A 23,691-nucleotide genomic window follows, 5' to 3' on the forward strand; every position below is an offset into this window, starting at 1 on the left:
GAACAGGGCCTGGAAGCCATTTGGGAGCTACCTGATTCCTGCAGCTGTTCTCACAATACAACAGTGCAGGTTAATCCTCTTCTGGAATGACTTAAGGCACTGTTTGATTTCCTATATCTATCTGTCCACACAGTACCTGGAACAGCACTGAAACTGAGAAAAGAGAAACTTTGGCTTTTTCTCCCTCATTTTCTCACCTACGGCTAATGGTTAGGCATTACTGTGATCTTAAATTACATGTGCCAAAAACCCCAAACTTCTTTAAATACCTTTTCCAGATTACATTGGACTGTTTGTGAAAAACAGGAAACAAACCCCCACCAACTTACTTATCTTCAGGCTGATTTTTGTCTGTCAGGAGTATTTTTTGACTAAATGGATTTCTCTGTTTTAGAAGTTACAATATTTATCATAAATTTTCCATTACAGGAATAATTTTCAAGAACTAGTGAAATACTCAAAAACCTATTACGCAGTTAAAAGACTAAATCCATTTTAAGTCACTTACAACTGGTATAAACTTAGGTTATGAAGCAGGACAAGGTAAACTCATCACCTGGATGCTCTTAGCCTGAAGCAAATTCCAGTAGAATATGGTAGTCTGAATACCAAATTAGTTATTTTAAATTATTATTTTTTTAATATTTTAATTTATTTAAATTTATTTTAATTTTTTTCTAATATGTTAATAACAGATCAAGCCTGGTATTCCAGTTCACGTGACTGAGGTGCAGTGTCCCAACAATTAAAGGAACCAACCACAAAAGCTTTTCAGATTCCAAATGCAACAAGCAGTCAAAGGGACTCGAGTTTCCCTGGAAACACATGACATATTGAAATCAGGCTGAAGTCCTAAAGTCTGATTGTCATATCAATGCACTCTGCTTCTTACGTCTGTTTGGTTTTGGAGAATAATCCCCCTAGTTATTCCTGTTGCTTGGGCATACCAGGATCTCCACCCACAAAGAATATTTAATATGATTTTAAGATGTACATATAATTAAAACTTATACTAGCGTATATGAGTTTTCAACATAACAAAAAAAGTATTAGCTTATTAAAACTTCAGTATACATAAAATATTTATAATGTAAATTGCTATCTAAATATTTTTTACATAGCAACTGAGTCATTAGTATTTACTTTCTTCACACAAGCAATTTATGGAAGAAAATAAACATACTTCTTTAGATACCATGTGTAAGTTCTGGCACTATCTATATTTCAAGCCCAAGATCTGTGATAAGCACATAGTTCAGGAAAAAAATAAATCAGGAGGCAACAGAGGAACTTTTGAATTTAAGCTCTTTAGAAATCACTTTCGGATGCTTCACTCATGGTGAAGAGTAGATTTTAAGTGGTACATACCCAAAGACATTCTTTCTTGCGATGGTAATTCTGGGTCTTCGGAAACTGACACTCCTTCATCAAGAAATTTTGACAACTGTGTCCCAAGGTATGTAACCTGTAAAAATACACCTAAATGGATGCCTGGTAATTTTAACTAGTGCTTTTTTCTGATAGGTGTAAAAATTTCACTTTTCTCATAAAACTGAGTTTATGCACTTAACAGTTTAATCTGAGTCTGACAAGGTCAAGCAGAAATTCTGCTAAGTTGAATTCTAAATGAATAAAAGCGTAATACAATAAATCTGCAAAGCCCTCTTAAACGCCACCAGTATTTTTCAACGAATAGAATAGAATAGAATAGAATAGGGTTGGAAAGGACCTTGAGATCATCTAGTTCCAACCACCCTGCCATGGGCAAGGACACCTAGCACTAAACCATGTCACTGAAAGCTTCGTCCAACCTGGTCTTGAACACTGCCAGGGATGGAGCATCCACAACCTCCATGGGCAACCCAGTCCAGTGTCTCACCACCCTAACAGGAAAGAATTTCTTCCTTATATCCAATCTAAACTTCCCCTGTTTAAGTTTTAACCCATTACCCCTTGTCTTGTCACTACAGTCCCTCGTGAAGAGTCCCTCCCCAGCATCCCTATAGGCCCCCTTCAGATACTGGAAGGCTGCTATGAGCTCTCCACGCAGCCTTCTCTTCTCCAGGCTGAACAGCCCCAACTTCCTCAGCCTGTCTTCATACGGGAGGTGCTCCAGTCCCCTGATCATCCTTGTGGCCCTCCTCTGGACTTGTTCCAGCAGTTCCATGTCCTTTTTATGTTGAGGACACCAGAACTGCACACAATACTGCAAGTGAGGTCTCACGAGAGCAGGGGCAGGATCACCTCCTTCGACCTGCTGGTCATGCTCCTTTTGATGCAGCCCAGGATACAGTTGGCTTTCTGGGCTGCAAGTGCACGCTGCAGCCGGCTCATGTTCATTTTCTCATCGACCAACACCCCCAAGTCCTTCTCTGCAGGGCTGCTCTGAATCTCTTCTCTGCCCAACCTGTAGCTGTGCCTGCTCCAACCCAAGTGCAGGACCTTGCACTTGGCATGGTTGAACTTCATAAGGTTGGCATCAGCCCACCTTACAAGCGTGTCAGGGTCCCTCTGGATGGCATTCCTTCCCTCCAGCGTATCAACCGAACCACACAGCTTGGTGTCATTGGCAAACTTCCTGAGGGTGCACTCAATCTCACTGTCCATGTCAGCGATGAAGATGTTAAGCCAGACTGGTCCCAACACCGATCTCTGAGGGACACCACTCTTTATTGGTCTCCAGCCAGACATCGAGCCATTGACCACAACTCTTTGTGTGCGGCCATCCAGCCGGTTCCTTATCCACCGAGTGGTCCATCCATCAAATTGATGTCTCTCCAATTTAGAGACAAGGATGTTGTGTGGGACAGTGTCAAATGCTTTGCACAAGTCCAGGTAGATGACATCAACTGCTTTACCCTTGTCCATCAGTTCTGTAGCCCCATCATAGAAGGCCACCAAATTGGTCCCTGACACACTGACATTTCACTAAACTTGGTCCTTTCCATTCTAAATATCTTTTAGCTTTTTCTGTCAGCCTCTTAATCATCTTTAAAACTACTCTTTCGAAGCACTGAGAGCTTACAGAGTGGGCATTCCGCATTCTCTCAGCGCTTGTGCTAGCTCATCCCTGTACAGCTACAGCTATGTAGCTTTTCCTTTGCTGCTTATTCCTTAAGAGTAAGAAGACGTTTTAAAATTCAGGCTTGTATACTCTTTTGAGAGATCCAGATTAGTGATGTATTGTTATTTTTGGAGTAAATTCAGGCCTACCTTATTCCATGCATACTTCCATGTCACATAAATATCATTTCCTAGTAGGTCTTTAACCCAATGAACTGGATTCTGCATTATTTGTCCCTTACGGGTTCTGATCTTGCCATTGTTTAAAAGTGTGGCTTTATGACTAAGTTCCTAAAAAATAAAAGTCAGGAAGTAGTTTTCAATTTATAAATTAACAAATCTGAATTAATATCCTTAAAACATGAAAAAAATACTGAAGAACAATATAGCTGAAAATAGCTAATTCTGTTTCTCTCTGAAAAATAAAGAAAAAAAACCCCACTATCAAAAACTGTAAATTTAAAATAACATGATCTATTCCACCAGAATAAGATGTTTTAGCCACACTAATACCACTGTTGGAGGAAAAATCTCCCTACTTGTGTTTATCAGAACTGTATTTGCATCTTAGTTCCTCTTAGGCATAATATGGCTGTGAATAAATTAACAACAGTGAACCTAGGAACTCACAAGAGGCAATTCTGTGCAACCAGAAACTGTTACACAAATGCAGTCTTCCTTGCACATGTGGAATAATGCATGTGACATCCACATGTCACGATGAAATTCCAGCAATGATTCAAAAATGAAATATATTTGCATATAAACTTCACTTATGTCAAGGGGATGGGAAGGGTTAACTGATGTACAGAGCAGTTAGGGTTAAGCCGATTGCTTAACAAAATGTTCTTACTCAACAAATGCCTGCTCAACACTTATCATGCTTGCCGGAACAGGGTGGGAGGACCAAGGCTATTGATAAGAGGCAGGAACTCCTGTTCTCTGGACCCCTAAACTGGCTGAAATCAGCTCTGCAGTTGGAGTGACTAAGTCACCACGGAACACGTGCAACGACTAGATATGAAAAGTTCAGGGAAGACTCGTTTACTTCCTCTTAAGACCCTTGCCCACGACCACCAGGAGACACTATGCAAGCAAGGAACTTTTACCTCATTATAATATGAAGCGGAGATAGGTCATGAATATGTACAGGCACGTTGCATAACCTCATGAATATGTTTAGAGGATATATATGAAGGATAACAACACTGAGGTGTGCATGCCTTTGGAGGAGTGATCCCCCATGCGCCTCAGTGCTGAATAAAGCATACCTACTTTACAACTTTAATGAGTTGTGGAGTCTATCCACGTATCGAAGGGACAACAATTGCATGTTTTAGGAGGACCCTGACGGCCTTATCTTATGCAAAATAAAGTATAATACGTATTTATTGTTTTTGCCTCTTTGATAGTGCTAACACAGCCCAACTCTGCAAACATACATGCACCACCAGAAGCATGGCTTATACTATTTATAGTTCAGTATATTATGATAATATAATTATATCATATTATATTATATAACGTTAACCTAACTGGTCTCAGTTAGGCTAACACAGCTAAATAATGCAAAAAATTAGTTGTTGATAAACTAAGCTACAACTTAGTAAGGTTGCTTAATATGCGTAAGGTTAAACAATCAGAGTAAGAGGTAATGATCCACCAATAAACACTGAACTGGCCTCCTACCACACCCACTGGCTTGGGGTGTCTATAAGAATCTAAATTAAGATATTTGATGAACACTCGAAACACTATTTTGATGAACACTCAATCCAGTTCACTGTTTCACAGCTTAGGTGAAACATTCAGAAACTGCATTATGCCTGCCCAAAGCTAACCTTAAGTAAGGACTATGTACCAGCTCTATGTTGTTATTTGGTACATCTCTACAATGATAAAGAAGGAAACTTTACTGATCATCTCCTCTTTGCAACACAACAGACACTGGCTTCTAAACTCCCATCTTGTAGCACTGGTTTCCCAGACATAAATGACTGTCATTTTCATTCTTGTAAAAATCGCTGACTTCTCCATACTCCAAACCATCAATATTTCAATATATGATTGCAATTCTTTAAGATCCACATGCATCGTGTCAGTATCACAGATAACAGCCTTGATAAATGACAGTAAACATACTGAATTCTTCATCCTTTCACTAAATCATCTTGAGGTTCAGAGGAATATTACATGTCCTTTAAAGAACAGAAGCATTCGTACATACCTATGACACAGCCCAATGTAGAGGCTTGTGACTTACTCAGCTGCCTTGTATTACAAAACACAAGACCACAAGAAATGGCCACTCTCAGCGGAAAAGCATTCCTGAGCAGATTATAGGTGCAGAAAACAGAGTCTTTTCTACCTTAACTACACCTGGTGCTTCAGCTGAAAAGAACCCTTCATGTTTTAATCAATATATTGCCCTAGAAATTAACAAGCTCACATCTGGGAATTCAGTAAATAATTCCATCATTTGCTCAATACTAAGCCAGTCCCTTGGCAGCTGCCTCACAAATCTGCTCTGTATTTGCAGGCACAGGGATGTGCTTTTGTAGCAAAAAAAGAGGTGTTTTTTTTGGTTGTGGGTTTTTTTTTACATATGTTTCATACCAGACTGTAAACTATGGAACCAGCTGGCACGTAAGGAAACAATTTTGCATATATTCGTGTCTAACACAGCGCTATGAAATCCTTGATGTAACATTTCTTTATTTGAGGGACTTGACAGTTGCTTCCCAGAATCACATTAAGTCATAAAAACCTTAATGTTCCTGCTACTTCCAATTACATAATGTAGACCAACCAATGATTCCACTCTGGTTTTAGCAACAGGAATTATTAAGAAGCTAGTAATGCAAAGTTAAGAAATAAACTCTACATATGCAATATTCTGGGTGTTAGAATTATAGGCTAACAGAAGATGCCATTCATAGCATTTCCCTTCCAAACTCATAAAAAGTTATCTGTAATCAAGGAGTAAAAATTTTCAATACTAAGTGCTGAAGATGCAGACTAAAACATGAGAACTGCTCTTTCCCCATTTCAGTGTTTTGCATTGTTTGTTATTGCGGGCTTTTTTCATTATATGCTAACATTAACATTATTATATCTCAGTAATTACCTGCAGTTTGAATTCTAAAACATTTTCTCCTGGCTTAATCTTTCCCAGTTCAAGTAGATCTATCAATTGAAACTTTTTTTTATTTCTTCGTCCACACTTCACTTGGATTTGTTCACATTCTTGATTACTATAGCTCTGGGAAGCTTTCTCACTGAGATTTACTGGATAATCTGTGTTTGAGGTATGATTTGGAAGTACCAAGTTGGCATTAAATGAGTTCTCAGCACTCCAGATCATTTGCTGCAAAGTATTAGGGAAGTTCTTTGTAGATTTTGACAAAATTATTCGCTGTTGCTGCTGCTGCTGGAAAGCTTCTTTCCCATTCATGTATCTCTGTAGACCCTCAACTGCAAGAACCTGCTGGCAGTTACTGCCTGGCTGACAGACATTGTTATTGACGACAGTGCTTTGGGGTTCTATAATATTTAACACATTTGTCACTGAAGTGGGATTTAAAGACTTGTTTCCTTGTTCTGCAATTGCTACACAATCAATGTCTGCTTGCTGTGAGTACTTTGATTTAGCAGTGGAAACAGTAGGTTCTGAAGGCAATGTCACCACTTCTACAGCATTTGTCAATTTCGACTTGCTGTCAAAGGGATATTCTCTTACTCTGCTTTCAGATGCCAAAGCATGATCAAAAGCCTCTTTGCTTCTAATTGCTTCTTTATTTTCTCCTGTCTCATTCAAGCAGATGTGTGGATGTTGGCTGCAGTCCTGAGCTGGAAATCTATTTTCTAAAGGGAGATGTGCTTCTACTCTGTTTCCATTAGGCATGCTGGCACCAAGCCCCATGCTAAATGTAACTACATAAGGACACACGATTTCATCAGCAGTTAAACTTCGTCTTTCATCATCTCCATGGGAAATAATTGAGTTTGAGATCTGCTTCTCTGAACATGGTGCACTGAACACTTGCTTTGTTTTTCTGTAATTCTGTATTTTCTGGACTAATTTTTCCTGGTTTTGGGCAACAGTCAACAGACTCTTTTGCCTAGAAGCAAGGTTAACTAATTGTTTCCTCAGTGGTCCTTTTTTAAAAGATTCTGCTGAAGCCCTGTAGAAAATTGAAAACAGAAACAGCTTAATAGATGTAACCGATTAAGAACAGGAATATGTTTCAGAGGATTCTGCCAAAACCTGAAATTTGAACAATATCATGCATGAAGTTTACACTTCCAATCCCAGGCTTATGCCCAACAAACTGCAGAATCCTGCCTAGAAGTAGGATGCAAAGCATCAAAACTTCTGTGATAGCCTTGTGCTTCTATGCCACCCTTCATTCACAGAATCAAAACTGCTCACACCAGCTGCTCTTTTATCACCACAAATCACAACAGTTCATTGAATTCAATGCCTTTGCAGCTCTCATTTCGAGCCTTTTAAAATGAGCTCAGGATGAGCTATTGAAGGATGATATTATCACAAAGTTTTTATGCTGTACACAACAAAACATTTTATGAAGCCACAACTGTAATAATACCCCATGATTCTGCTCTCTAACTGAGCTCATCTCCCTGTGAGACTCCTTCACTGGAAGACTTCCCCCCCCTTTCCTGCTAGAAGGGAATTCTTTATTTTCCTCACTTCCTTTGGCATAACAGCCACCAGAGCAGCATAATACTCTTTCCTCCTAACTTCCCCTGAGATAAGTGATTGCACCACCACTCTGGCACCATGCTGGGAAGACAGGGGAGTACCACATGGACTGGGAAAAGGGACAGCAGCATGGTTTGCTTTTAACTCCACTCACAGCAGAAGTGACGCGCAAGTAACACCATCCTAGTGAGAGAGAGGTACAGCAAGACTAATCGGTGCTGAACAAGGACACCCAAACCATAGTGTGACAGTATTGGTGTCTATGTTCTGATATTGCTTACTATCACATGTTTAGAATCCATGATATGATCAACATACCAGCATATAGTTGATCACTGATATGCATAAGCCTTGACAACTACGGACTCCTACACAGGCCAGTTAGGCTCCACACAGTTTTCTAGCAGTGTTTCTTCAGGAAATTATTGTTGCTTTACTGCTATACAGATACAGAAGAACCTGCTGCTGAAGAGGCAAAGATAGTGGACTAAAATGACAAAGGCAAAGTAACTTAACAGCCACTGACAAATAGGATGCTTTTTTTCCCCATTTTTCTTAGGTGAGAGACAAAACAATATCTTCAAATGAATGGACAGAAATGGAAAAGTGTTAGCAGGCTAACTAACTGAACAACAGAAAGATGGAAAATGTTATGATGCCTCCTGATTTTCTGTACATTTATATATTGTGTGACAAAAGCTTATATGCTAATTAGTTAAGAAAATGTTCAAGATATAATGAAAAGGAAATTTAATGTAATTTGGCATGTACCTCATTACTGTTAAATAGCTGTTGCATTAGCTGCAAGGTACCTGCAATACCAAGAAATATTTATCATTTTGCTCTGGAATGGTTTCACTTTCAATATTAGAAGGCAGGTAAGTTTGTGTAGATATTAGTTTTACTGTTCTTGTTTCTTATTTTAGTTACTGGTTTGTTCACAAGGATGATGTGGAACCCTAACTTCTCTTCACATAAAATCCTCTTTTTTTTTTTTTTTTATGATCTGTGTAATCTATGTACCTTACATTTTATTGTTGGCAAAATGGTCTGTGACTGAAACATTTCAGACTCTTTGCTCAACCAGCCTATATGTTTTGCCATGTAACTACCTGAAAGCTGTGAACTGTTGCTTTTACATGACCAAATGAATACTGCTTGCACAAACAACATGCAGACATGCTCAACAGACGGCTTTGAAGCATCCACTGAATACAATGCTACATTGCTAGCTGAGCACTCACCACATGACCACCATTTAGGCAGTCCCTCTTAGAAGGAAGTATAAAGAGCCTTTGTGAGAGCTGGCAGCAGGAACCTGACAATTCACAGACCATGCTCACACTGAGGTGAGCACTCCCAGCTCACATTTGAGGTGCCCTTACAGAAAAGGAACATCTGCAAGCACACTTTAAGCCATTGCTTTACACAGCTCTTGGGGGCTCTTGGTTGATCACTCCCAATGTAAGGGTGCTAAAGAAACAAAACTGGAGGCAGGGATGCTACAAGTAGTGCTACGGCTTTCCTCCATGATGTTGCAAATGTAATCTAATTGCTCAGCACCTCCATTTTCTCATTTCTGCTTAAGAATTTTTCCACACCTTTTTAGGTTCACTACCTAATTTCAGTTTTCATTGTATGCACAGCCACTGATTAGTATAGATGAGCTCTTCCTTGATGTAAACTCTTACTGGGGATAAGTGAAGCCAATACAGATCATACTTCCACAAAATGTGAATGAGAACCACATAGTTTTACTTGCACGCTACTGTATGCTCACCTTCTAACAACTTCTATCACTACTGCTATTAAGAATGGCTTCCTTTAAAATCAGTCCTTTTATTTTACTTACCTGTATTTTTTAGCAAGGGTATCCCTTTCTGCTTTCTGTTTTGCAAGCATTTCATTCAAAGTATCCTGCACCTGAGACAGCTTTTGGATATATGTATCTGTCCAACAATTTGATACAATAGAAATTATGACAATAAGAGGTGGAAAATAATTACATTAATAACATTATTAATGTAGCTATATTTTTCTAAAATGACAGAACTAATTATAGATTCTTCTTCATATGCCCTGAATCTTAGCCATGTAACATATGGGAGAGAGAGTTCAGAAGTCATGACCAGTGAATGCCACTGGGATAACATGCTAGACATTTAATCTAATTCCTGAAATTCTAAACCAGAAAAAACAAGCTTTCCATAATCATGAAAAATGGGAAATTACAGGATTAAAAAATGTCATTTATAAAATGTTTCCCCAGACTTGTTTCATAGTATGTACAAGTATTTATTTACTTAGTAAAATACAAAAGTATAAAAATATCACTCTTATTAAGGCAGCTTACATAGGGAATTTTAATCTACTATTTACAATAGGTTTTACTGCATGCAAAAACCTTCAGTATTTTATTGTACATTCCAAGTTTGTCAATGTACTTCCATGTTCTTGTTCAGTCTTGTACCTCTTCACAAGTAATAACTGTAATTTAGTTTAAGAGGTGCCTTTGTCAGTAGTGGTAACAGTCATGCTCATTTCTCTTACTCCCCTAAACAGAAGAAGTTTGATAGTTCTGTTTTGCTTATTTATGAAATTGCACTGATCTCTGCCTATACACTTATCTATTGTATCATCTATCTGTTTCTCAAAGAAAACACATTTTTCAAGAAAACACATCAATTTTAATTAACAGTTCATAACCACGAATTTGAGATGGAAGCCATAAATCTGTGCAAGTCTGTATTTATCTTTAAAATTAACTATTTTAAGCACAATTTGAAAGCTCCACCCTATATTCAGGAAAATAAATTTAAAACCCCCTTCCTTTCTGTCAGTAAGCAAAACTGTTCCATGGGCATGAGCTGCTGGGCATGCATAAACAGCCCTGCCGGGATAGCAAGGGCAGCTTCGGTCAAAGGCATTCCTGCAGCAAGCTTTGCCACTTGAACTCATGGAACAGACACAACAGACTTGAACTGCTACGCATCACCAGCATCGAGATCACAGAGGAAGTCACTGTCACACAGTAAACTCTTGAGATTAATTTGAACTGAGATTTGATAGCCTAAGACAATCATAGGATCATAGAATGGTTTGGGTTGGAAAGGACCTCAAGATCATCTAGTTCCAACCCCTTGCCATGGGCAGGGACACCTCACACTAAACCATGATGCATCTGTTACTTTACATACAGGCATGTATTGACCATGGAGGGGTCTTGACCATGGAGGGGCTCACATATTTGTTACTGAATAATGTTGCTAGAAGTGTGCATTCTTATCTATTATACATCTAATTTATCTAATATATCAAATATACATCAACTATACTACAACCAATAGTATTTTTAAAATAATTACATTACCAATGATAATTATTTGTGTCCTCACCCCCTAAAAAAAAAAAGAAAAAAGTGAAACAACTGAAATTTATGTCTACCTGCATCTTTGGAAGTTCTCAATTCAAGCAGCAACAGTTCTTTTTGCCTCTTTTCTGCATCTTGTATGGCAGCAACAGGCTCCTGTTGATAAACACAGAAATGATGTTAAGAAATAGAGCCAAATGCACCATATAAAACATGTCATGACGAATGGCCTGCAGGTTAAGTACTGATGGACTCAAGTAACACCAGGCAGGGGATGGCAGTAATGGGAGCACTGGTAACATAGACATATGTATCACCAAAGGTATGCTCTGCAAGGGGCTGTCACATCCTGGTTTTGCCTAGGCATTCAAACTAGTCCATGTTCAGGGTCCCACCCCTGAGTACACTAGAGGGATTAGACAGTGAATCTCACCATGACAGCATCACCAGACAGTGTAGACAGACTGAAGATACCAGCAAGAGCTGTCTTAACATACAACTTATGCAAAAATCTTCCTGTCTGTTTTGAATTAAGATTAAACAATTTCTAAATACCTTAATTATCATGAAGAAAAATCATTACTCTTTCAAAGAGCCATTTTGGAAATGTGATGAAAAGCCTCAGGATTCCTGACCTTTTTTCTGTTCATATAGGCAGTAAGAAATATATATAAGTATTACCACTGTTTGCACAACAAATAGAAGTGCAAAGGAATCATGACCAGAGAAAAGTGATAACATACACACTTGCACACTGTAAACCACAGTTTATATACTGTAAGACTCTGCATGATGATGTTTTCTACATACATTCTAAAGGGTTAATTATTTAAATTATATTTTTATGTTATTCAGTCAGTAAATAACACTGCAATAATACACTATAAAGCAGCTTAACAAAATTCTATTATCTATACTTACCACACTGTATTTCTCACATTGTGGCTCCAAATCTGCATTATAATTTTCACAGTTGCTGTTACAAGGATATTTTGATCTTCTTGATCTAGAAGGATCTCTCATCCCTACATAATTAAGAAAAAATAAATAGAATTTAAAATGGATATGCATGAGCATAATAGGTTAGATTAGCTAATATAGGTTACAAAGACGCAATGGCAGATCACATCATTAAAAATATCTTGTAGATGCAAATGAAATCGAATTTAGGTAGCACAAGGAAATAAGTCTTTAAAGCTACTCCATTCTAAAACACAATGCCCCTGTGAAGAGAAATATGGCTAATAACAAAAATCTGAAGAGGTAAGTATGTTCTTGTATGTCATTCTCTCAGGAAATAAAAGAACAAAACAAAATAAACTCATGTATCCTATTTTCTGAAAATAAATGAATAAAATTCAGTAGCTAATTGAATTCAAAGTATCAGTGCTGGGCACAATGCAGCTCCGTGAATCAGCAGCATTCTAATGTACTGATTTTCCTTAAGACTCAGGATAATCCTATGGTTTACGTTATAAACCCAACATACCTGTAACTTCAATAGTGTCAACAGGAGGTAGAGAGTCCATAGCACAGTAAGACCTCAGCAGTTCACTCATTTCATCATCATGAGCTTCATCCAAAGCACTTTTCCCTGAATTACTTCTCTCACAGGGATTTGCTCCATGCTGTAGGAGAACCCTGACGGCCTGTTACAGATTATTATGATGTGTATTGTGGTAATTCTTGTTGTAAACTTATAATACAACTATATGTGTTGTATCTATCTTAAATCATAACTAATAAAGGTACAAATAAGATACTTTAAAACCTGTTACAGTTGCAATCGCAATTAAACAAAGAAGTTCAACTGGTTATTATCAACACTGACTTGTACCTTAACACTTCTAATTTTCCATTAAAACACACAAATAATTCACAACTTGTCATTAAACCTATCGTGTTTAAGGTATTGTTATAGAGAGCAATTAAGAAACTTCATGTATCTAAAATAAAAGGAACTAGTCAATTGTGTTAAGACTGAAGGGCAGAAAAGAAGTTGATTTTTTTCCTTTAAGTATTTAATAGTGGGTTTGTTTTTTGGTTACATGCACTATTTTTTTCCTAATTCCAAGTCTCTTGCAAGTCTTCTTTATTGTAAAATGTGGAAATGAAATTAGTGGCATCAGCGGAATCATCTACCCCCTAAAATTCAGATCACACAGAAGTGTTGACAAACTCAGCTTTGATGGTAAAGAATTTTCATATATATGAAATTTATAAGAATATATTAAAGAATTTATAAACAATTAAAGAATTTTCATATATGAAATTTATTATTTATTCTTTTTTTCTCATATTCAGAGTGCTGTTAAGTATCAAAAAGTATCCACCAGTTTCTCTCCACAGTACTGAATAATAGCTTACATGTGTGCAAGAACCATACTGATATTCTGGCACAAGGACTGTGAAAAATCCCTTTCATTGTCTTTGCTCACAGAAAAGATAAATGTGATGAAATATCAGCTCTTCCTACAGGTATAGCAGTGGTATGTTTGAGCCAATCTGGCATCACCAGTTTACCCTCAGTTCCCTGGAGCACACTGTGCCAAACCATTTTATTTATTTGCACGCAGTTCTGGGCCTCACAATCTAAAAAGGATATGGAAGTCCTTGAATACTTCCAGAGCAGGGTAACAACCCTGGTGAAAGGCCTGAAAGGCATTTCCTGTGACATATCCATGCTAAGGACTCTGAGCTTGTTTAGAGAAAAGGAGGCTGTTTCACTGTTATCTCCAGCTTCCTAAGGAAGACAAGTGGAGAGGGAGTAATATGATGTGTGGAAATGGTTCAAAGCTGCACCAGGGGAGGTTTAGGGTAGACAGACATGAGGAAGCATTTCTTTACTGAGAGGGTGGTCAAACCCTAGAACAGCCTTCCCAGAGATGCTCAATACCCCAAGTCTGTAAGTGTTGAAGAGGCATTTTGACAATGCCCTTAATAATATGCTTTAACTTTTGGTCAGCCCTGAATTGGTGAGCAGTTGGGCTAGATGATTGTTTTAGGTTCCTTCCAACTGAAATAGGCTAGTCTGCTCTATAGAAGCATGGAATGGTTTGGGTTGGAAGGGACCAGACAGTGAAAAATGACTGTTGAGTTTTAACCAGCAGGCCTAGAGTTTTTTTCTTTACAAAAAATTAATCTTTAACAGTGAGGGTGGTGAGAGACTGGAACAGGCTGCCCAGAAAGTTGAGGACGCTCCATCGCTGGAAGTGTTCAGTGTCAGACTGGATGGGACTATGGACAACTTGGTCTAATGAACGATGTCCCTGCCTATGGCAGAAGAGCTGGACTAGATGATCAAATTGATAATGCTCTATTTGATTGTTACTTTTTAAAAGCCCAATATGGGGGAAACAACCATGGGGAGCTTCTGAATTTTTCTGATTTGTCTGCTGGACTGAAAAAGTCAACTCACTGTACAATTTGAACTGTCACTACTGAAGAAGATTTCTTTCTCTAGTTTTTATAATTTTAAATAATATTAGTTTATTTCCTAAATGCGAATCTACACTAAAATTGTATTAGTAACTTTTACTTTCCTTATTTAAACAAAGATTTTGCTTTGCTGACCCTCTGCTGCAAATCAGTCACAGGAAATCTAATGTAAATGTACCTCCAAATAATTGCCAGAAACAGCACAATGTATTGGCAAAATACCATCCAGATTTCTGCTGTTAACATTAGCACCGGCTTTCAGTAACTCTAAGATCACTTCAATAAATCCCCTATTGGAAGCTTCATGAATTGCTGTCCAACCTAATAAAAACAAGATGACACATACAGCATGCATCTGATTTGGAAAAATCCACACAGATCACTAATTAATGATTACACATTTTGCTGCATTTGCTGTACTGTAAGCAACAGACTATTCTTTTTAAGACAAATATTATACAACCATCTTCAAATGCCAAGGTAAATCTGTAATTCTGTTTACTTTAGAGAAAAACGCATCCAATATTAAGCAGAAAAATGCTGTTTACTTTTCTACTACACTGCTAAAAATAATGAAAAAAGCCCAACAGAGTAGAAGACTCCAAAAATTCAGAAGCATAGTATTAATAGTCTGATTTCTAATGCCACCACAATTTTATAACATCAAGTCAGCCAGGCATCCAGAATAGAATACCATCCATTCTGAGACTATAAAACCAGAAAGGCATTATACATGCAGGTAGAAAAAAGAAGAAATTATCTTGTAGTCTGACTTTTGTCTTTGTTTCCTAAGGAAGTAAGACTTGTGTGAATGTGCTTCACACATGTATATATTCAGGTATGTCAGCATTAATTCCCCCACTAAACTTTCAAGTTCACTTTCCATATACATCCCTGAAAATATGGTCTTCAGCAGAGAAGGAAGACACAATTAATGCCCCTGCTGAGAAAAAGGCTGCATTACCGGCATATTAAGACACAAAATCCAGGTATTCACTTATTGTGCTTGCACTTGCTGAATGACTTCCTTTCCTCCTCACGATTATATTGGAAATCAAGAGTCCGTAATTATATTAAAATTACACAAATTATGTAAAACCATATATACTATAAATTATATAGAATTGTATCATAAAACAAGCCCATCAAAATTTTCAAACCTGCAGAGTCCTGTTCATTGACACAAATTCCAGATGATATTAGAGTTTTCACCAAAGACAAATTTCCTCTCCTAGCAGCAACATGCAGCTGAGTTTCCCCTTTTGCAGTTCTCTTATTTGTTAACTTTCTCCCAGCTCCTATAATTCATAAGGTAAAATTATAGCTTCTTTTCTGGTAGATAGGGAGGATTCTAAACACATATTGGGTGTTCATTAGGAACAACAAAAATGTTTCATTATAAACAAACAATTAAGCTTCATAACTCATCTGAATGAATGTAAATGTGTGCAGTACAGTTGCCTTAGTTATTCAGTAACATTAATTCACTATAACAAAAGGTTAGAAGACACTGCTTAACAGTACCTTGTCAACTTCTTCAGATAACAAACACACACTATGCAAAAGAATTTACAGTTCAGTTCTAGGTGACTTAACAAGGATCCAGTGAATTAGGGATCAACCAAAAAGGTAACAAGGATGAACTTTTATATTGTATACAGGGAGGGAGTATGATACATTTCTCCATGGGCTGTTTTAAAGTTACCAGACATGGCTGCTAAACATGTAAAATGCTTTCATGAAGGTATTTAAGAAACTATATGAAAGTGAAGATTTGACCATTGCCTCTTTTCCATTCCTAATTCTGTATCAAGGAAGAGACAGGTTTCTATATAAGGTATTTTTACACTTGTGAGTGCAAATGTCCTGTAAACTGATTACAAATCTTTGTTAATGCCTAGTGACACAGCTGAAGTGCCTTTTAGTAACACATGTGCAGCACTGGACATGTAACTGTAAATAACCTTGATTTAATTCTTTTCCTGTTGGTTCACAAATCAAACAATAAGCACATTATATTTTAACATGTGATCATCAGACACATCCTAAAGCTGAGGCTCCTGGTAACAGACATATCAAATGGGAAGAGATACAAAGAAAAAAAACAGGTTTTAAAAGTTCTGATTCTGCATATAGAGTAAAGACAAGCCCCTCCGTGAACTGCTACCAAAATGACAGTGTGTGTGAATCTTCCAAAGCTATACCATGCATGTCAGCTTTTTTAAGATTCCTGTTCCTGCTGTTGCAATACTGTGCTATCAGATTTTTTTAAAAGTTCATGGTGCTCTTTTTCCAATTTCCTGAAAATCTGTAATTTGTACAAAAAAAGGAAAAGTGTAAGGTTTCAAATTAGCATTTTGCAACTCTTGTACATGTTTTCTTAATTATTTCTATGAACAATTAGTGCTGTATTCCAAGCATTTCCTCTTCTTATCAGACAAGCTGTCTTCTCAAATATTTTCAGTTATCATTATCTATCACTATCAAACATCTTCCATGATTTGACAGCTGCTTTTCTTCAGGCTCCTCCTGCCTTCCAGAAAATTTGATTTTCCAAGGTTTCCTTTAAGGTAAACTACTGAATTTGTAATCCAAGACTGTTTGGAAAAACATGAAAGACATACTGCAACTATAGTGAAGACAGATATATAGCGCGGATATATGCATACCGATTTTAAACTAGATTGTTCAGCCAATGTGGCAGACATACTATGGCAGAAAGGGAGCTCACCATAGCATATTCTAACCTGTCAGAAAGCATTCAGGAAGTCCTTTGTGCACTGGGGATGCTTGGCTCACAGAGCCTGGCAACCAGAAGAGCTAAAGTGTTTCTTTTTTTTAAATGAAAACTAAGATTCTAGAGCACATAGAAGTGTCACATTACTGAAATACTCCTCCAATCTGAGACCTACTTTTCTGTAAGATAAGGTATTGCGTTTTGTCTAAAAGCTTCTGGGTATGAACTCCCAAAGCAATCATCTGCTTTCTGGTTCTTCCTTTTCTTCCCCTTTGCTTCATAGGAGTATGTCCTAGGGACTTTTTAGAGATGAAGGAAATAAAAAAAAGGTGCACAACAGACCATTAAGCTAATGACCTTTAGCAATATTGGCTGCAAGTGAACAGAAATAATTGCAAAGTTTTCCCGTTAAGTTGTCATGCACAACTTTTCTTTGTGGTTGCTACGAAACATTTGCAGAAGTATAACGGGACATTGGTATGTGAATCACAAAATACTGGTTCTCCATGGAATGCACTGTCAGGTGGGTCATAGGCAGGAAAGATTAGGTACTTGGCAAATACAAAATCCAGAGCGAGGTACAAAGATTAAATGGAGAGATTACAGTAACCAGCAATCAGATTAGTTTAGGCTGCCACACCTCAACAACTTCAAGGACATCCTTCTTCAAAAAGACATTATAACTTCGGCCAATGAGCAACTCTTTCCCCAAACTGAACTGTAAGATAAGAAGTGAGCTGTTTGTACCTTCCTTCTGTATAAGCAGAATAGGCATGTTGGGAGCCTAGTATAGTTGGGAGCCGAAGTGACGGACTGTAGATGAAAGTGACAATGTGTCATTTAGGAAGAAAAGGTTTTTACTGAAGAATAGAATAGCATCAGGAAGACCAGTAGGACACAGAAACAATCAGATAAGATACAAAAGCCACTTACTGAAGAATAAGCATGAGACAGAAAAAAATCTGAAAACCCCAAAACATCAGAAAACATTATTCCATACTCCACTTTTTTCTGCTGCAATCTGAATGCCATTGTCCCAGTCTCCAGAGCTATTAATGCTTTCAACTACACAGAGGGCTATGCTTTCTCACACCAGCTCTCAAACCACCACATTCTCCTGGGATGAAGGAAATAATTCAATTTTAGATAAATCTCTTATGAATCTCTTTTGGGGGAAAAATTACTGTGAAATGCAGTTCCAGAGGTAACCAAAATGTTAGACACATGTATGGTATAAAGTTTTTTAAAATCAAAATTGGAGGCAAAAAATATAAAGGAAAAAAATAAAAACATGTATTAATGCACATGGACCTTAGAAAGATTAAGCAGGAATATAAGAGCTACAAAAAGAATTGCTGTAGGGAAAGGAATCATTTCTATGTTGAATGTTTATTCTTCCAGTAATTAGCAGTGGATGATGGAAGGCACCAGATATACTACGGATTTCCCTCCCCCCACCCCCCAGAGTGAAATAAAAAGACATTCCTACAATAGTAGGAACAATCTGGAAATAGGGAAGCCTCATGCCAACACTGTCAGATATTGGAGAGCACTAGGTAACATGAAGCACCTATTCTTTTCTTTCTTTCTTTTCAAAAAGAAAATACAAGCTTCCAGTCCAAAAACTCAAGAGCGCAGTAACTAAAGATGGGTTGAAAGACCACAAATACCTGAGACTGAAAAAGGAAACAGCATTCTGTACAGCTGCATGTGGAAAAGATAAGAAGACTGTGACTACCAAAAGACAAAGAAAAGGATCAGCATGATCCTGAATGTTTCTTCTCATCTGTTACATGACATTGCATAGACTGCCTGATGACTCCTTAATTCAACTTACAAGACTTGTGAGGATCCAAAGCCCCCAAAGAGAAGGAAAGTAACTCAACAAACAACAAAAAGAGATCAACAACTGAGTATGTTGACAGTATGTGTGTGGATGAATTCATACATGCTCTGTGCGTGTATGGGTGAGCAAGCATATTTGTTACATGTATTAAGTATGCGTGCTGTTACGTACTCTGGTTTTAAAAGCATTATGTGGACACAGGAGCATGAATGCCACTGATTTTCAAAATATATACAATATACCCAGTGGTAGCAGTTTCCCACTCAAAGACAACTTCAGTTTGACCAATAGACCCCAGCAACACATAACTGCTGTCCAAGGAAGAAAATAAGTTTTTTTGCTGCACACATTTGGGAAAAGTAAATCCAACGCTATACCCACACACAAATACACAGGCATTCACACATGCTTCTATAAACCTATATATATATATAAAAACCCTTTTCCTATGTATGTATATACAAAGCATACATTTACACTGATACAGTAGTTATTTGAAAGACAAAGTTTAACAGAGCTAGAAATAAGTCTGATGAAAAAAAAAAGCGGAAAAATATGAATAATAGCTAGGAAGTATTTCGTAACATATCACACATTCCAGATGAACAGCTGCACTGATTCAAAAACTAACCTGGTGTATGAAGGGAATTAGGAAGCAACAGTAAATGCAAAATTAAAAATGGGAAGTGAATGGTAATGAATAAATAAGCAGTTGTAGAAAACTGCTGTGGAAAACAGAAGAATACAGGGAGATAGTCAAGGACAGCTAAGATCCTAAGAAAGCAGCATTTTAAAATCCATCAAACCTAGAAAAACTGATTCCCAAACTCCTTATTATAAGACAGAAACCATAGAATTATCTAAGACAATCAGAAAACACGAATACTCTATTCCATATCAAGACAAAGCTACACAAGAAATTCCTGTCATCTAATGACATAGTTCTTTTAATTTCAACATAAGTTCAGGATAATGCCAAATTGCACAAGGCTAAACATTTATGAATCAGTGGTCCAGATATACCACATTTAAATGTCTTAAGAGAGGAGGGATCCCATCGAAACTAGAGGTTTTAGTTCTAGCAAGTCTTGAGTGCTATGGTTCCCTGGTTCCAGAAAGAACCGAAGTACACAAGATCACTGCCAGCTTTACTAAAAAAGCAGTATGGGGCTATGATGAGCAATCAGTTGTAAATGAGCAATCAGGGCCCTATTGTGACAGTAAGGCTACAAGACAAATGCTCATCTTAGACATGAAACTGCTAAACAGAAAACAACATGTGCAGGCAGAAATGAATATAACCACTGGAGGCTGCTAGATCCTTATCCTCACTTAAGTAGATTTGTTTCCATACTACAGCTAAAACCAATTGTAACAGTACAGTTAGCGCCTATGCTGATTTGTGCCTGATGAGGATACAGTCCATAAAATGTAATTTGATACATATTCCAAATATACAGAGAACCAGGTTTTCTGCCTTGATCTGTGATACATAAAATAATTCACTGAGGACCAATTTAGTGTTATTTTAAACTATCGTTTATATAACATAGCTAAGTAAGGATCAATTTAATGTTATTTTAAAGCTCTTGATTATGAGCCTGCGTCCCCTCAACCACAATGCTGAAAGACTGAGGAATGTAACAATAAAACAGAATAAATATGTGCATTCTATAAAATGAAGGACCGAAGTTCTGAAATATATAAAGTATTTGGAACTCCCTGAGTATTTGCTCAACATGATACATAATTTTTTCAAACTTTCCCTTATGTATTACAAAAAGCTTTCTTCATGTATGCCAGAAAGAAACCTCCACTATTAACTTTTCACCTGATTTCTTGGATGTCTGCTGGTCTGCTCCTTGACTGAATCGTGATTGCTTAGATGAAAGGTCTGTTTTGCTGCTACTGGAATATGAGGCTGCTTTTTTGTTTGTCTCCTGAGGGTCTAATCTTATTCTTTTACGTTGGATTCCTGTTTCAGTAAACTCCAAAAGCATGCTGATCTTTGCGTTTACTTTGTCTCCATTCTTTTCAGAGCCTTTTGTCCCACTTATTTGAGCAAACACTTCATCTGCTGGTTTAACAAAAGAACTTACAAGTAACTATGGCATAACACTCAGTAATTTCAGAAATTGTAACTGATATTAAAATGAATGTCAAAATTACCACCTAGTAGTAGATTAAAAAATGCAGTAACTCACTCAATTTTGAAAATACTTCAACATAATAAATCCTTTATCCACTAGCCATCATATGTTAATGTACTGAGACTGAATCCAAAACAATTCAAAGATTTTTTTGTGAAAATATGACTTTTACTGATTCTTAGATAGTAAAAGAAGAAGGTATTTTAGAATTTCCTCTTAGTTATTCTAATGACCATTGTGCTCACATTTTAGTAAATACAATAAGGACTTGGATATAAAACAATCAAGAAAATTCAAAACAAAAATTGCTAACTAGTTAATATGGCATAACAGTACCACAAGACATTCCATGTGTCTGCTATTTATTAACAGCAAAACAAATTCTCTGGGGACCAACAACTAGGTTTTTATAATAAAATACACAGAATGCTCACAGCAAACTCATAAAAAAATAATTTTCAAATAAAATATTGTACCTGCTTTCTGGGAGGTTTCTTTCTGCATGTTTTCCACAATCTGAAATGAGTAAGGAGACCTGCTATCTACATTAACACCAAAATGCAAATCTGCTTTTGAACTGGTCTCATGAGATCTCTTCTGAATAATTTGCTTTTCACGGAGTTGTAAAGTTATAGGCTCCATTCTCAAACTACTAACATTTTCAGTTTCAATGCGACATCCTTCAACACTTTCTTCTGCATTAAACAGGATCCTCCCTCCTCCCTCTGATTGTGAAGCCTTCGGTTCAGCACTGCTTAGTACACTATCAGTAGAATCACAAGGATTTCCAGAAACACTTCCTCCATTAGTAGCTGCTAAACACTCTTGCACTAACAGTGTTTCAGCATTTGCTTGAACTGTCTGTTCAGTACAGCTAGTTCCATCTCCAGATATATCAGTATAAATGTTTTGAACCTCATTTACAATAGTCTGTTGCAATATGTCCGCGCTGTCTGAATGCAGACAATTTGCACATGCTGGTTCTGACTCATCTGTCTGTAAGGAAATCTGCTCAAACAAAGACAGGGAGGTTTAAATTTAGAGCTGATCCATTAATTTTGTTTCCATCAACATAAGAATTAAGTTGATTTGTCAAGTTTTGCAAAGAAATAAACCATTCTGAAATTACACAAAGACATTCACAAGAAGTTGCAAGTTGCTCAGTTTAAAAAAAACAAACAACTGCTACAGAACAGTGGTTGAGTAGCACAAGTTTATGCACAAGTCTTAGGCAAGATAAATCATCTAAGTCATCTAAATAACCATATTTTATTTGGTAATATTAAGAAATTTAAAAAAGAAAGAATGGAAATTTAATCAAAAGCAATATAGCATTAGCTCTGGTTCTAAATTGGGGGGGGTGGGGGTGTGTATTTAAGGAAATTAAGAACAGGTTGGATGGGGCTTTGACCAACCTCGTCACTGGACTGGAAGGTGACCCAGCCGATGGTGGTGGGGGAAGGGGGTGGGGTGTGTGTGTGTGTGTGAGAACTAGATGATCTTTAAGGTCCCTTCCAACCCAAACCATTCTATGATTCTATTATCAGATCGGTATTTAGATTCCTGTCACTCAAACTACTACTGTTACTCTGCTTGAAACTATATTTATCACTGCCATAACTCCTGACTACCTGTAGTAACTTTAGAACAGGAAATCAAAGCAAGTTTTGACAGAGAAGCAAGTTCTGCTAAATCAGCAGTCTGAGAATGCTGTGCAGACACTTATTCTCCAGAAACCACTGATGTGGGGGAGTGTAACCTGATAATCTCCTCCCCTGTTACAACAGATGTCACTGAACTTTCACCAGTTCTACCCTTTTCTTCTGTAAAGAGATGTTCATTGTTACCAGTATTGAATTTGTGTTCCTGTTGCAATTTTGTCTCACTTAGCTCAGTTTTCCTACAAATTAACTGGGATACAACAGTTATGATTAGAAATGTCAACACTGTGGCCTGTTTCATTAGGTCCAACATCAGGGAAATATATTTTCTGCAGTTTAACTGTTCCTTGATTTGTACTTGGACACGAGGTCCCTCTAACATGAGACACTATTTGTGAATAGTTTAACCCTTGGTTGTAGCCTCTTCTGTAACAACAGCAGATCTATCCTTTTTAAAGTTTGTTTTTTTCTCCCCATTTGATTTCTACCTTCAGAATCCTAAAGAACTTTATTGGTTTTATATTTCACCATATTTGTTTTTCTGCTTTGCTCATTTTGAGCAGAACTTCCTTTGATGCTTTAGTATTATCATAGAATCACAGAATAGTTAGGGTTGGAAAGGACCTTAAGATGACCTAGTTCCAACCCCCCTGCCATGGGCAGGGACACCTCACACTAAACCATCTCACCCAAGGCTCTG

At 37.3% G+C, this 23,691-nt stretch overlaps 1 protein-coding gene across 1 annotated transcript in view; it reads right to left on the reverse strand.

Moving 5' to 3' along the window:
* ANKRD31 (ankyrin repeat domain 31) overlaps positions 1-23,691 on the reverse strand; it is a 68,699-nt gene that overhangs the window by 12,533 nt on the left and 32,475 nt on the right. Inside the window, exons 13-23 of the mRNA XM_065664084.1 lie at positions 21,807-22,338; positions 21,012-21,254; positions 15,758-15,895; positions 14,776-14,918; positions 12,649-12,808; positions 12,081-12,184; positions 11,234-11,315; positions 9,642-9,738; positions 6,191-7,247; positions 3,214-3,354; positions 1,369-1,465 (exon numbers count right to left, since the gene is read on the reverse strand). Coding sequence (XP_065520156.1) covers positions 1,369-1,465; positions 3,214-3,354; positions 6,191-7,247; positions 9,642-9,738; positions 11,234-11,315; positions 12,081-12,184; positions 12,649-12,808; positions 14,776-14,918; positions 15,758-15,895; positions 21,012-21,254; positions 21,807-22,338 — 2,794 coding nt within the window. The remainder of the gene's footprint in view (positions 1-1,368; positions 1,466-3,213; positions 3,355-6,190; positions 7,248-9,641; positions 9,739-11,233; positions 11,316-12,080; positions 12,185-12,648; positions 12,809-14,775; positions 14,919-15,757; positions 15,896-21,011; positions 21,255-21,806; positions 22,339-23,691) is intronic.

Source organism: Lathamus discolor, chromosome Z (assembly GCF_037157495.1).
Source record: "Lathamus discolor isolate bLatDis1 chromosome Z, bLatDis1.hap1, whole genome shotgun sequence".
In the NCBI taxonomy this organism is placed as follows: domain Eukaryota; kingdom Metazoa; phylum Chordata; class Aves; order Psittaciformes; family Psittacidae; genus Lathamus; species Lathamus discolor.